The sequence below is a fragment of the Corylus avellana genome, chromosome ca3 (assembly GCF_901000735.1).
Source record: "Corylus avellana chromosome ca3, CavTom2PMs-1.0".
Taxonomy (NCBI): Eukaryota; Viridiplantae; Streptophyta; class Magnoliopsida; order Fagales; family Betulaceae; genus Corylus; species Corylus avellana.
In genome coordinates, this window is record NC_081543.1 from 14,998,727 (window position 1) to 15,012,486 (window position 13,760).

Genomic DNA, 13,760 nt, shown 5'->3' on the forward strand with positions numbered 1-13,760 from the left:
TTATAAAATGACTTTGAAATGAAGAGAATCCTATTCCAAGACGAAGGGCTAGAGCCAGAGGGAGCAATTAGGGTTTTTAAACAAGAACGGGTGCTTCAATTCCTTTGAAGTGGAAGTTACTAAATACACACAATTTCCCTTTCAAAAAAAATATATAAATAAGAAAATATGTATATATAAGCTTTACGAGCTCAAAATGAGTTGAATTAGATCAAGATTTACTATAATTAGGCTGCTAAAACTTCTATCTTTTTTATTTATTTATTATTATTATTATTTTGGCTATTCCACTTTTTCAAATTATCTACATTTTACTTCACCGTTAAATTATTATTTTTTCAAGCATTTTCTCTAAGTTATTGAACCGGATACTGGTTTTGCTTCCATTTTAGGATCCGGTCCGGGGGGTGAGAATGCTCTAAATAGAGTAAAGAACAAGAGCTGGAGAGGGCGGCTGTACGTTATTCAAATTCTAGAAAAACGCCATCGTTTTTAAAGCTTTTCACTGGCAGCTGGCTGCAATAGCATACTCCGCGCCCAAACCCAGGAACCCTTTAACTCCCGCCCCCTCCAAGAAACCGAATCAAGCCAAAGACGACGCCGTTTTCGCCGTCAGCACCACCATGGTCCAATTCCACGAGCTCATAATCGGAGACCTCCTGGATGACCCGAACGGCGGACTGGTGGTCCTCTCCTCCGGCCTCTCTCTCCCCAAGCTGATCTCCTCCCTCGTCCTCCTTCATTCTTCCTCCCCCATTCTCCCCTCCCGCACCGTCTCCGAACTCTCCGCCGACCTCCCCGCCCACAACCGCCTCTCCCTCTACGCCTCCAATTCTGCCTTCTTCGTCACCCCCCGCATCCTCACCGTTGACCTCCTCTCCCGCCGCCTCTCCCCCTCCCTCGTGTCCGCTCTCGTCGTCCCCTCCGCCCACTCCCTCTCCGAGTCCTCCCCCGACGCCTTCGCCGTTCGCCTCCTCCTCCACCGTGCCCTCTCCATCTTCGCCTTCTCCGACCGCCCCCACTCCATGGTCTCCGCCTTCGCCAAGGCCGAGCGCACCATGAAGTGCCTCTATGTCAAAAAGCTTCACCTCTGGCCCAGGTTCCACGTCAACGTTGCCGACGAACTCGAGAGGGACCCGCCGGTGGTTGTCGACGTTCGGGTTCCGATGACGCGGGCCATGGTGGGGATCCAGAAGGCCGTTCTGGAGGTCATGGACGCGTGTCTCAAGGAGATGCGGAAGACCAACAAGGTCGACGTGGAGGATCTCACGGTGGAGAATGGGCTGTTCAAGTCATTCGATGAGATCGTGAGGCACCAGCTCGACCCCATCTGGCATACCTTGGGGAAGAAGACCAAGCAGCTCGTTTCAGACTTGAAGACTCTGAGGAAGCTCTTGGATTATCTCGTTAGGTACTTCTGCTTCCATTTTGATTCACTGTGAATTCGTTACGAGTTACAAATAGATTTTTTTGATGTGAAAATTGTGTTAATATGATGGTTTTGGGTGATTGATTACTACTTGGGTAGGTACGATGCAGTGACTTATTTGAAGTATTTGGATACACTGAGGGTGTCGGAGAGTTTTCGGTCGGTTTGGATATTTGCAGAGTCGAGCTATAAGATCTTTGAGTATGCAAAGAAACGGGTTTATCGTTTCGTGAGGTCTGATGGTGTGAAACTAGTACATGGGCAGGGTAAGAGTGTGACGGGCAAAAAGAGGAAATCCAAGGGGGGTGACAAGAATGAGGAAGAAGGTAAGTGAGTGTTTTTTGTTTTCGGTTTATAAAGTGTTATGACTTGACATAAATGTGAAATCTATTTTTGTGTTTTTGTTAATACATTTGTTACGAGAACGGAAAACAAAAGACGGAAAATAAAAACACAGAAAAATATGGTCTAAAGTTTCATTTTTCTAACTCTTCTCTAAATGAATTTGTAGCAGCTGGTGGTGCTTCGTCGTCCATAGCAGGTAGTGGGTTAGTTTTGGAGGAAGTCTTGGAGGAGGCACCAAAGTGGAAGTTGTTACGTGTGAGTGAGTGAGTTCCATTTTCTTTGCTGTCCGTTGGTTACTTTTTTCTTATAGTTGTGAAACATTGTTGATTTTCTGACTTATTACGAAGGAAAGATGAGCGTGATTCAGCCCTAAATTTCATATCTATTTTGTGGTATTAGTTTCTCCTTTTGTTTCGGTTTGATGATTATAGGTTCAAAAACTTTGAAGTTCTTCGATATTGGAAGTTCACTCTAAATCTGGGTGTGATGATTTTATTACAGGAGATTCTTGAAGAGATAGAAGAGGAAAGACAAAAGCAGGCTTTGTCAAGAGAAGAGCTTCTGGTTGAAGGTGAAGCGGATGATAGTGGTATTGTTCTAGTGGCCTGCAAAGATGAACACTCATGCATGCAACTTGAAGAATGCATCTTGAACAGTCCACAGAAGGTTCTTCCCACATTCTTTTCTCATTTGTTAGATTCCCTTCTATTCTTTATGGGTATTATATTCACTTTGTCCCACACTTGGTTGTAATTTTATTTAGTGTGTTATTTATTTATTTGAAATATCTTGTTCTTTAGTCGAGCCAATTGACTAGCAATCATTAAACCAAGTCCACAAGCCATTTGCATCTTGTAATCCTCCTAGGAGTGCCGCCTTCTGCAAGATTGAGATGAGAATGTGGCAAGGGTTAGAAAACAGGGAATGGAAACAACCTTAATTGACTTAATTAGTTATTAATTGAAAGTCATGACTATTTTTTTTTTGATCAAATAGTGTACTGGTTTTGATAGACGCATTTTGTGTGTTAGACCTTGCTGTTAAAAGTCAATACTCCATAAGTGATGAAACAATTTTTTCAAGCAGCATTATGTAAGTAGAATTTTAAATAATATTGATGAATACATTTTGGCTTATCTTAGAAGTGATTTGTGCTTGTGCCAAATAATTGCTAGTTATGCGCTTTTGGTGGACACTCTTTCTTTTTCCCACATTTTCCTTAGCAATTGGTAATGAATGGATGCACAACAACATGCCCATTTAATTATATATTTCCTGTTGAAGGTCATGCGGGAAGAATGGGAGAAGTACTTGCTGAGCAAAGTAGAGTTGCGTGACATACAAACACGTTATAAAAAGAAACCAAAGGATCCTAAAGGTTTTGGGATTCTCGATGGAGTGGTCCCGATAACACCTGCACAGAACACAGAAGCTAGCAACTGCATAAACAAGCTGGAACGCGATGCACTTATGGCAGCTGCATCAGAAATAAGAAATCAAGCCAAAAAGGACCATATTGTTGGAGAAGATCCCCAGCCTCATGATGGCATTGTAGGACATAGAAAAGGAAAAGGAAAAGGAAAAGTAAGGAATAAGAAAGGCGTGGCTAATTTTCAGAGACATCCAGGGAGTGAAAACAATAATCATATTAAGGAAGCAGCAAGAGATGCTAAAGTTGAAATTTCAAATTCAGAAAATGATGGTGAAAAAGATGAAAGCAATCCAGTGGCTGCAGGTGGTTTTTGTGAAGCCGCAAGCCACACTGCCTCTGTAGACGAACCGATTCTTCGGAAGCATACCACTGAAGAGTCGAATAGTACAGGATCCAGAACTGCTAAGCCGCTGCCACCGGTGCATTTTTATGCCCTAGAAAGTGATCAGCCTATACTTGACATTTTGAAGCCCTCTGTTATTATTGTTTATCATCCAGACATGACTTTTGTCAGGGAAATTGAAGTCTACAAAGCTGAGAATCCGTCAAAGAAGTTGAAAGTTTACTTTCTCTTCTATGAAGATTCTACTGAAGTACAAAAGTTTGAGGCTAGTATACGCAGGGAGAATGGTGCTTTTGAGTCTCTGATCAGGCAGAAATCAATGATGATAATTCCAGTTGATCAGGTATGTGGCTTCTGTAGTTCTGTTTCATTTTCAATGAAGAGGATGCTGTTGGAAACTCAATTATCAAAGTTATTATGCTACGTGTTTAGGTTAGTTTACAATGTATTGGTACTGGACATGGTTTTGATATTGCAGGAAATCAGATCGAATTCATGTAGTTGCTAATGTGAATTTGTTCTATCTTTGTAGCAATTTTTTTTTTTTGTATATTCTCACTTCTTGGCGTGTTAATTTTGATGATTCTTTAAATGACCTTAAAATCTTTTGTAGAAAATTCTGCAGAGATCTCCTCTCTCACTTTTAAACCTGCAAAAACCTAATTTTATCTGCCTTTCTTTTCAAGTTCAATCATATCTTTACTCATTATTTGTGAAATATATTACACTCTGTTGCTTCAGTACTGAAAGTGATTTCGTTCTGTCCATGAAACACAATTCCGTTTATTTTCTTGATCATTTTATAATTTTTTTTCATGGTCAAATTAAGTGCTTATGTTTTCCATATGTTGTGCGTGTCACCTGGGTTTGAATCAGGATGGGCGCTGCCTGGGACTAAATTCTTCTGTAGAGCCACAAGCCTCAAGTTCCCAAAACTCAATAACGAGAAAGGCAGGTGGAAGAAAAGAAATTGAGAAAGAGATGCAGGTGTGCGATTTTCTGCTTCTTCTATGACCTCACTCCAGAAAATGTGTACTTAGGTTTTGTTTTTTTTTTTTTTTTTTTTTGGTTTTTCATTTTTCAGGTCATAGTAGACATGAGGGAATTTATGAGCAGCCTTCCAAATGTTCTCCATCAGAAGGGCATGCGCATAATACCAGTAACCTTGGAAGTTGGGGATTATATTCTCTCACCATTAATATGTGTGGAGAGAAAGAGTATCCAAGATCTTTTTATGAGCTTCACATCAGGCCGTCTTTACCACCAAGTAGAGACAATGGTCCGCTATTATAGAATACCTGTTCTCCTGATTGAGTTTTCACAAGACAAAAGTTTTTCTTTTCAGGTAATTAAATTACATTTGTTTCACAGAAAGCCATATGTTAGGTTTAATACTCTGCTGGTTTTATTTTTTGGATTTTTTGTTTGCAGTCCGCAAGTGATATTGGTGATGATGTTACGCCAAATAGTATTATATCTAAGCTGTCATTACTTGCTCTACATTTTCCCCGCTTGCGAATCATCTGGTCTCGCAGTCTGCATGCCACTGCTGAAATATTTGCTACACTTAAGGCAAATCAAGATGAACCTGATGACACAAAAGCAATTCGAGTCGGTGTTCCTTCTGAAGATGGTATTGTGGAAGATGATGTGAGGTGAGTTGCATAAATTTGACTTGGTTTTCACTTCAAACATTTACTTCAATCTGATGCTCCTAGAGAGTATGGGAAGAAACATTTAGTAGTAACTGCTATTAGCTGGGATTGAGCGGTGAATCTAGAACATTTTTCATGTCTGGCCCAAGTTAAATCACCCATAAAACCCCCAGGGGTTGGCCCAAGTGGTGAAGGCCTTGGTCTTCAGGGTTTGCTCCTTTCAAGGTCCAAGGTTCGACATCTTATGGGTGTAAACAATCCCTTGGGGCTACACTTCTTGGTAAAAAGTCAGCGATTTAATCAATTCCGTGTAGAGAAACTTCTGAGGGTGCAGTGCACGGGACCGAGGTTTACTCTACAGGGATGGGTCCGAAGGGTTCTGTCTTGAAGAGGTTTCCCGACATAAACAATAAAAAAAAAAAGACCCATAAGTTTTGGTCCTTGAGCAAGTAAGCTGAAAGATGAGCTAAATTGTTGGATATATTTAACAGAGCACTTTGAGGCCTAATGGTGCATGCTGCATGCAGTAGATAGAGGACAAAAGCTTCATTAAGAAAGATAAACTAAAATCTACTGTTATCCCAGACCATCACCCCCTCCAAAACCACCTGACCTACTGATCAGGGTTTGATGATATATTGCGTTCGGCTTTGCATTTGCCTTGATTAATGAGGTTGAATGTTTCATTTCACTTTTCATTTAGGATATGAGTTTGATGGTATATTACGTTCTTCTTCGCAGAGCTGAAAACTACAATACATCTGCCATCGAGTTTCTGAGACGTCTCCCGGGCGTGACAGATTCAAATTACAGGGCTATAATGGAGGGGTGTAATAGCTTGGCAGAACTTGCCCTTCTTTCTGTAGAAAGGCTAGCCGAACTAATGGGTGGTCAGAAAGGTGCTAGGACTCTCAGGGAGTTCCTTGATGCAAAGTATCCAACCTTGTTATGAGGCTAATTAGTGTAAAGTCACACAGAAGTAACACCTGATTAATTCATTTGTTATTCATTGGTGCACATTGCAATTTTGTATTTAGGGTTTTATGAGATGAAGAAATAGGTGATTAAGGCCTCATCTACCTTTCCCGTGTTGTAATTCTTCAATTAAATAGATTAATTTGCCGTTCCATTGGCAACATATTGTATGTATAAAATGTAACACTAAAATAATTTTAAATTGTAATGTAATGCGTTTAACATTTTTATCTAAATTTAGATAAGAGTTTTTCGTGGCTACTTTTCATTGGCTAATCTATCTGTAGGCTAAAATAAAAAGCTTCTCCAAACTTTTTTTATTCACAAAACACACTCTTGGCGAGCTTGTCGAGACTCGAGCTATGAGCAAAGAGCTTGGTGGAGAGAGATCGGACCTAATGGGAGAGAATGAAAAAAGATTTTATATAAAAAACAATATTATTATTTTAATAAGTAAAGAAAATTTTAGATAAATGTTTTTGAAAAGTAGGTAATTAAAATAAAAACAAATTGGTCTTAGCTAAAATATAGTCAATGCAAATGCTCGGGAAAAAAAAAAAGTGCTTAGTAACTAATTAAAGATATTCGTGCAAATTTGTTCAGGAAAATTCTATTCTGTTCTGGAAACGACGTCGTCCACCTCCTATTACCCTGTTCAGCAGCAACATTATCCGGTTATCCCCCAACGAAAACTTTCTGATTTAATATATAAATATATTAAATATATTAAATATATTATCCTAGAATAATATCTATTGGATTCGGCTTACGTGCGGTTGATAAAATAACCGCATAGCTGCTCTGTTAAAATTTGAAAGGTCCAGATTTAATACTAGTAGTTGAACAGTCTAGATTTAATAATAACAGTTTAATCAGACGTTGTGACTGACTGAAAGGAAAACAAACGCCGTTTATTTTCTGGCGGAAGGGTGCTATGGAGAGACACAAGGCTTTGAGGAATGAGAAGCTAGAGAGAGATTTGGGAGAAAGACGATTATTACAGAATGCTCTTCTTCATCCAGTCACCATTTTATTTTTCAGTCTCAAGCTCTCTCAGTCTGTGTTCTGCTGAAAGGGGTTTCTGGAAAGGAAATTTGAGGACAAGACGCTGGGCATGGAAGGGATAAAAAAGACGAAACAAAATGGATTGGATAGGGACACTCCTTTCATATTCCTCTTTTCCATGTTTTTATTTCCTTGCTGCTTTACAATTACCAGTGTTTTTTTCACCCTATTTTCCTCTTCAAAAGCCCCAAAAAGAGGAGTAATTGACGAAACAAATATTTTAAGCAAACTCACCGATCCAAGAAAATATTAACCATATTTGTGAACATCCACGCCCAGACTCATAAACTATTGATACCAAATGGGGAGATGTCCGTGGAATTACTGGAGTAATTGGGAACAAAGCTTTTAAGCAAACTCACAAATCCATGAAAATATTAAGCAGACCCAAATTTTTAAGCAAAGCTAACATCAATCTTCGAAGAGAGAGAGAAGGAAAGATGGGAAAGGAAGGCACAGCGGTGGGAGCGAGAGCAAGAGGTGGTGGAGGAACGAGTGTGGTTCAGTCTCTTTAATCCAACGCCGTTTGCTTTGCCTTTTTGCTAAATCAACATCGTCGGTGTAAAACTACTAGTATTAAATCTAAACCGTTCAAATTTTAACAGCAGCTATGCGGTTACTTTGTCAACCGCGTGTAAGTTGGATCCATATCTATTATATTCTTAAGAGTATCCCTCAACGAAAACATCCACCTCCGCTACCATCTCTGACACAGAGAGAGAGAGAGAGAGAGAGAAAGAGATGGCTCTTACTCTCAAGGGCTCTGTTAATCTCACCCCCCCAACGATCACCAAAGCCTTCGCTCTCAAACCCCACTTCCTCACCCCTCTCCACTTCACCACCACAAAACACACCCCATCCGTCTCTTCCTCATCATCATCATCAGTCACAGACAACGCTAACACTTCATCTGGTCCTTCAAACTGGGCCCCGCACTCGTGGAAGTCCAAGAAGGCCCGCCAGCTCCCGGACTACCCGGACCCGGATGAGTTCAGGTCGGTCATCCAGACCCTGGAGTCCTTCCCGCCCATTGTGTTCGCCGGCGAGGCCCGCAAGCTCGAGGAGCGGCTGGCCCAGGCCGCCATGGGCGAGGCCTTTTTGCTTCAGGGCGGGGACTGTGCCGAGAGCTTCAAGGAGTTCAATGGGAATAACATTCGGGACACTTTCCGGGTCTTGTTGCAAATGGGCATCGCCCTCACCTTTGGCGCCCAAATCCCCGTCATCAAGGTACTCTCTTTTTTCTTTTTCTTTCCTTTTTTCACTCTCTATCATCATTTTTTGTGGAAAAAGCTTTGTCGGTGTTGGTGAGCTGGGTTTTCTTTTTGATGATTTGGTTGTCTGTCTGTTGCTTTAAGATTTTGGAAATCGATGTCTTGCTTTGGACTTGTGTTGTGTCATGCGGACTGTTTTTGTGGGTTTTGGGGAATCGGGTTTTCTTTTTGATGACTTGGGTGTTTGTAAATCGATGTCTTTCGTTTGGATTTGTTGTAAATATATTAGTTTGACCTTTTGACTCGTATAGTATCGGCTGTTAGCAGGTTTTGGCCACGGATTAAAATACATTATCCTTTCTTTTGCTTACTTATGGGTCACTCGTCGTTTTTCTATTAGTCTCCCGCCATATATATATATATATATGCATGGGCGCTTTCTTATACTTTAATTCTGGTTTGATTTCAAACTTTTATAGCTGCAAAATGATGAATGACTAAAACTACTACCATCGAAATGCTCATCTTGATTTTTAAAGAATATGTAGGAATCATAGAATGGAATGGCTGTTACATGCATGATGCATCACAATATTCTGATGAAAAATAATGTTTAGAATTGCCCGGCTAAATACTATTTAGTTTTTGTGTCTTCAACATGGCATGCACGACTACTTCAGGGTTAGGGAAGTATTTTTTGGTACTAATAACAAGGTTAAGGTGGGTTTTGGTTTCCTGTTCTCCACATTGAAGTAGTTCGACCCTGGAGAACGAATGTCAAAGGTGAAGCTATGGAATTACCAGTGAAGGACCCACTACTAGAAATAATTCATAGTGGAAGAAATGTTTGTACTTGATTTTAAATATTGGCCTTACTATGTTCCTTGTACTTCTGGTCTATCTTTGTGTTGACTATAATTTTAGTATTTTTTCCAGTAATGTTTCTTGCATCATGTTTTTCAGAAGCATTTCCTGCCCACTATCTCCCATAGCATCTGCCTTAATTGCTTCCCAAACTGGTAAAATGGGTTCTCACTAATACGTCATGATTTGAGGTTTAGTAACTATAAAGCTCAACTCTAAGTTCTATTAATTTTTTTTTTGCATTATCTTATGTATATGTGCGCTCTGCTTACATATGGTAAACTAACTCTAGATGTGGGGTGGTTCAACTAAATCTACCTGAAAATTGTTGCCTTTTTTTTCTTTTTCTTTTTCTTTTAATATTTGGAGATCCTATAATCACATATGCATAGACTTGTTTGCTAAAATCACATCTATGATGCCTTGTGTAATAATACAAGTATATCTGTTTCACTTTGTTTAATATGAAACAGGTAGGAAGGATGGCAGGGCAATTTGCAAAACCTAGGTCAGAACCTTATGAGATTCAAGACGGTGTGAAGCTTCCTAGTTATCGGGGAGACAATATCAACGGTGACGCCTTTGATGAGAAATCTAGAATACCTGATCCGCAAAGGTTGATCAGAGCATACCTCCAATCTGTTGGCACACTGAATCTCCTTAGAGCATTTGCCACTGGTGGGTACGCTGCCATGCAGAGAGTTTCAGAGTGGAATCTTGATTTTGTGGTACACAGTGAGCAGGGGGACAGGTACTTTTGAAAAGATATTCCTTCACTTCATGCAATTTTTTCTTGAAGCAAATAACTGGGCAATTTCAATTTTTCCAGTGGGTTAGTTCCACCCCCATGTATTGGTCCCACACAACACTCTTTGTGCCTCTATTTGCTATGAAGTGATTATTCTGATGATCTCGTCAATAACCTTCTGCCTCGTCTTATGGAAGTGGAGAATTGTTATTTGGGTAGTCCCGGATTCTCTAAAAGCAAGCAGTTGCATGGAAACTTTTTCTGTTTAAATTTTTTTAATAGGTTTTTTACCCCTCAAATAGAGATGGAATGAGAGATCGAACTAGTGACTTTCGCTTCATAAAGCATGACCTCTAGCCAATTGAAGTACCCTTTGGAGTCAAAAAAATTAATGTCCTATATATATATTTTAATTTTTTAGGTTTTTCCATGCTGCTTTCTTGTATTTACTTACTAAAACTTACTGTTTGATGAAAGGTACATTGAACTTGCACAAAGAGTAGATGAAGCCCTGGGGTTCATGGCTGCTGCTGGGGTTACTGTAAATCATCCCATAATGAACACAATTGAGTTTTGGACATCTCATGAATGCCTCCATTTACCTTATGAGCAAGCCTTGACTAGGGTAGATTCAACATCAGGGTGTTACTATGACTGTTCTGCTCACATGCTTTGGGTGGGTGAGAGGACTCGGCAGTTGGATGGTGCACATGTTGAATTCCTCCGGGGTGTTTCCAATCCTCTTGGCATAAAGGTAAGTGGCAGCTGCACTTAACTTGGTGGAAAAAAAAAATTGTAGTTGCGCTCTTGGGAATCTATACAGTCAACCTCAAATTTATAAATTTAATTTTGATGAAATGCTGCAGTGCTGATGTTATTGTCTATAATTTCAATAATGCTCACTTTCATTGTCAGCAAGATAGAGGATTTTATTTGTGCGCAGTTTTGTTTTCCTTTGTCTTGTTGGCCTTTAAATGGAGAACAAGGGAGATGGCAGATTAAATCATACATTATGTAGAATCCATAACATTCATGTATTACTTGTTTTGTTTCATAATCTAACATACTGCCATGTGTCCATAATTCAGGGAGACATAACAGCCTCCTTCTCTTTGTTTGATACTTTGAGCTATTCTTTCGATTCTCATTATAGGCATCCCTGTTGTAATTGACCTTCTTATGAAGAATTTCAGTATGTTTCTATGTAGAGAGTAGAAATTCTTACCACGTTGAGGCTTTCATGTCTTGAGTGCCTTGGAAGTGATTGAGTGGGCACAGTTGCTGTCACTCTAGTGGGGTGATATTTTTCTCATTTTCTTCTCTGGTTGTTGATGTCTGGACTTGGTCATGCAGGTGAGTGACAAGATGGATCCAAAGGAGCTTGTGAAATTGTGTGAAATTCTCAACCCTCATAACAAGCCTGGAAGATTAACAATAATAACGCGAATGGGGGCAGATAACATGAGGGTAAAGCTCCCCCATCTGATTAGAGCTGTGCGCCAGGCTGGGCTTCTTGTCACATGGGTTAGTGATCCCATGCATGGGAACACCATAAAGGCTCCTTCCGGTCTCAAGACGCGGCCGTTCGATGCAATCCGAGTAAGAACTGATCAACCAATATTGACTGATAAATACTTCAACCCTTTTCTTCATAACGGTAGTAACAGGGGGTGTTTTTGTTTTGTCTCAGGATGAGTTGAGGGCTTTCTTTGATGTTCATGAACAAGAGGGGAGCTACCCTGGGGGAGTTCATCTGGAGATGACTGGGCAGAATGTAACAGAGTGCATTGGAGGGTCAAAGACAGTGACTTTTGATGACTTGAGCTCCAGATATCATACACACTGTGACCCCAGGCTGAATGCATCACAGTCACTTGAGCTTGCATTTGCCATAGCTGAGAGGCTGAGGAAGAAAAGGTTAAAATCGGTTAAAAACTTTCAAAGAGGGCAAAGATAATCATTCTATGATATGGGATACTTGAGTTTTTTTATCTTGTGCTCATTCAAGTTCTCAATAATTGTATTTGGTTTTTTCTTATATTTGTGAATGCAGAGTTTTTGCTGTAATAAAATCTTATGCCTAAAAATGAAGGCTCTTCTCTTGTTAGTGTAATTTTTTGGACGAAGTTTCTTCCAACTAAGTTGGACTAAATTTTTTTTAACCCATTGTAATAAATTGACATACGACGTTAAAGAATGTGATTGTTATATGCATTTTTAATAGAGCATATGATTATTGCATGCATTAAAATGTATGTGAAAATCATATATTTTAACAAGACATTGGTTTGATAGATTGAGTTAAAGAAATTTACTTGCATTAATGTTAGTTTCAAAATGGAAAGAAGTGATATTTTAGTTAAAATTTTTGGAGCGAGATGTGAATGCTCTTATAAGCTCATGTGGCATGAATTGTTATAGTTTATATTTTAGTAGTTAATATGGTATGTGTCACATGTCGCTATTTATTTTAGTGACTAACATGATAAATATTACTTGGTTTGTTACTGCAATTTATAACAGATTCATAGTAAAAACTGTAATACTTCTAATCGCTCTTAAATTCACCGTAAAACATATGGGGGGTTCGCAAATACATGGATCCGTAGGGACTAATTAATAGAGTCCATTATACAAAGAACTTGCTAGTGGCATATGATAAACTAAAGTCTTAACACAATCAAAAATTCAAAATACTGAAACTTTAGAACTTTGCTTGGAAAAGCAAATAAAAAGAAATACTTTTAGAACTTGCAACATGTCATCGCCCAAGATCATGAGACAAAAAGCAAAAAGCGTCTGACAAAAAGAGTTTGGGAAGTGATGGCCATTGGCTGGCTGCTCAATTGGAGGGTTCGACCATTTTTGAATGGTTAGCATCTATATAAAGTATAAGTAAGGCTTTAACAACAAGGGATCCGTGGCGCAATGGTAGCGCGTCTGACTCCAGATCAGAAGGTTGCGTGTTCGATTCACGTCGGGTTCAATCCCCATTTGGATTTTTTTTTTTTTTTTAATTTTTAATTTTTATAAATTATTGTTATTATTATTTTTTAAGAAATTGTCATAAATGAGAAACGCCGAATGTGGCCTTTAGAGTGAGAAATACCAAATATTAATATTCCTGACAAAGTCCAGTACCCTAGCTTTTCCGAGGCAGAAAAAGGGTAAAATGATTTCTTTTCTTTCTAATATACAAATAAATAAATAAAAGAAGATCTATGCCCGGACCATGTTCTTCTGCTTTTTCATTTTTCTGACCCAAATGCCATTGTCTTACTCTTCTTCCATTGCTACTATAGCAGAGCCTTTTGTGCCCAAATTGTCTTTTTTTTTGTTAATAAAAAAAGAAAAATAAAAAGGCGTTTTAAATTTATTCCACCGTACGTACGTAGATTTTATAATATGGATAATACAAGTTTGCAGATGTTATTTTGTAGTTAGCTTAAGAATCAAATGACATTATTATTATTATTATTCAGCTGTTTTTAACATTCCCTTGTGATTTTTTGTTCATTATTAGGGCTTTGGTCCTCGTCGAGTTTAGATTTTTTTTTTTTTTTTTTAATTATATATTTCTAGCATTCCAGGGCTAATTTACCATTAAGTCCAATGAAGTGGCTCCTTAAAGCTAATTTCCAATCACCCAAGCAACTCCTTTTGGGTTTTGCCCCCTCCCCTATATGTACATAA

At 39.1% G+C, this 13,760-nt stretch overlaps 2 protein-coding genes and 1 non-coding gene across 4 annotated transcripts; all 3 read left to right on the forward strand.

The window, feature by feature from the left end:
* Window positions 1–465: 465 nt before the first annotated feature.
* Window positions 466–6,283, forward strand: LOC132176135 (DNA repair endonuclease UVH1). 2 transcript variants are annotated; one of them, XM_059588264.1, is made up of 9 exons: window positions 466–1,411; window positions 1,529–1,755; window positions 1,941–2,029; window positions 2,276–2,440; window positions 3,059–3,892; window positions 4,426–4,536; window positions 4,634–4,894; window positions 4,981–5,204; window positions 5,946–6,283. In XM_059588264.1, exons 1-9 carry the CDS (start codon window positions 624–626, stop codon window positions 6,154–6,156), a joined length of 2,910 nt encoding a protein of 969 aa, XP_059444247.1. In that variant the 5' UTR covers window positions 466–623; the 3' UTR covers window positions 6,157–6,283. The 2 variants fall into 2 exon arrangements, with proteins under 2 accessions (XP_059444247.1, XP_059444248.1); XM_059588265.1 differs by having other exon boundaries at window positions 1,944–2,029.
* A 1,658-nt stretch (window positions 6,284–7,941) lies between these two features.
* On the forward strand, window positions 7,942–12,174 carry LOC132176185 (phospho-2-dehydro-3-deoxyheptonate aldolase 2, chloroplastic-like). Its single transcript, XM_059588322.1, has 5 exons — window positions 7,942–8,471; window positions 9,793–10,070; window positions 10,545–10,821; window positions 11,421–11,666; window positions 11,758–12,174. Exons 1-5 carry the CDS (start codon window positions 7,986–7,988, stop codon window positions 12,022–12,024), a joined length of 1,554 nt encoding a protein of 517 aa, XP_059444305.1. The 5' UTR covers window positions 7,942–7,985; the 3' UTR covers window positions 12,025–12,174.
* Window positions 12,175–12,981: 807 nt separating this feature from the next.
* On the forward strand, window positions 12,982–13,053 carry TRNAW-CCA (transfer RNA tryptophan (anticodon CCA)). Its single transcript has one exon. It is a non-coding gene; the product is annotated as a tRNA-Trp (tRNA).
* The last annotated feature ends 707 nt before the right edge of the window (window positions 13,054–13,760 follow it).

Bases quoted from the DNA above. Each gene is read 5' to 3' on its own strand.
- LOC132176135 (XM_059588264.1), top strand. From the start codon at position 624: ATGGTCCAATTCCACGAGCTCATAATCGGAGACCTCCTGGATGACCCG. The intron at 2,030-2,275 runs GTGAGTGAGTGA...ATTTTATTACAG, and splicing joins CAAAGTGGAAGTTGTTACGT to GAGATTCTTGAAGAGATAGA. The intron at 4,895-4,980 runs GTAATTAAATTA...TTTTGTTTGCAG, and splicing joins ACAAAAGTTTTTCTTTTCAG to TCCGCAAGTGATATTGGTGA.
- LOC132176185 (XM_059588322.1), top strand. From the start codon at position 7,986: ATGGCTCTTACTCTCAAGGGCTCTGTTAATCTCACCCCCCCAACGATC. The intron at 10,071-10,544 runs GTACTTTTGAAA...GTTTGATGAAAG, and splicing joins CACAGTGAGCAGGGGGACAG to GTACATTGAACTTGCACAAA. The intron at 11,667-11,757 runs GTAAGAACTGAT...GTTTTGTCTCAG, and splicing joins GGCCGTTCGATGCAATCCGA to GATGAGTTGAGGGCTTTCTT.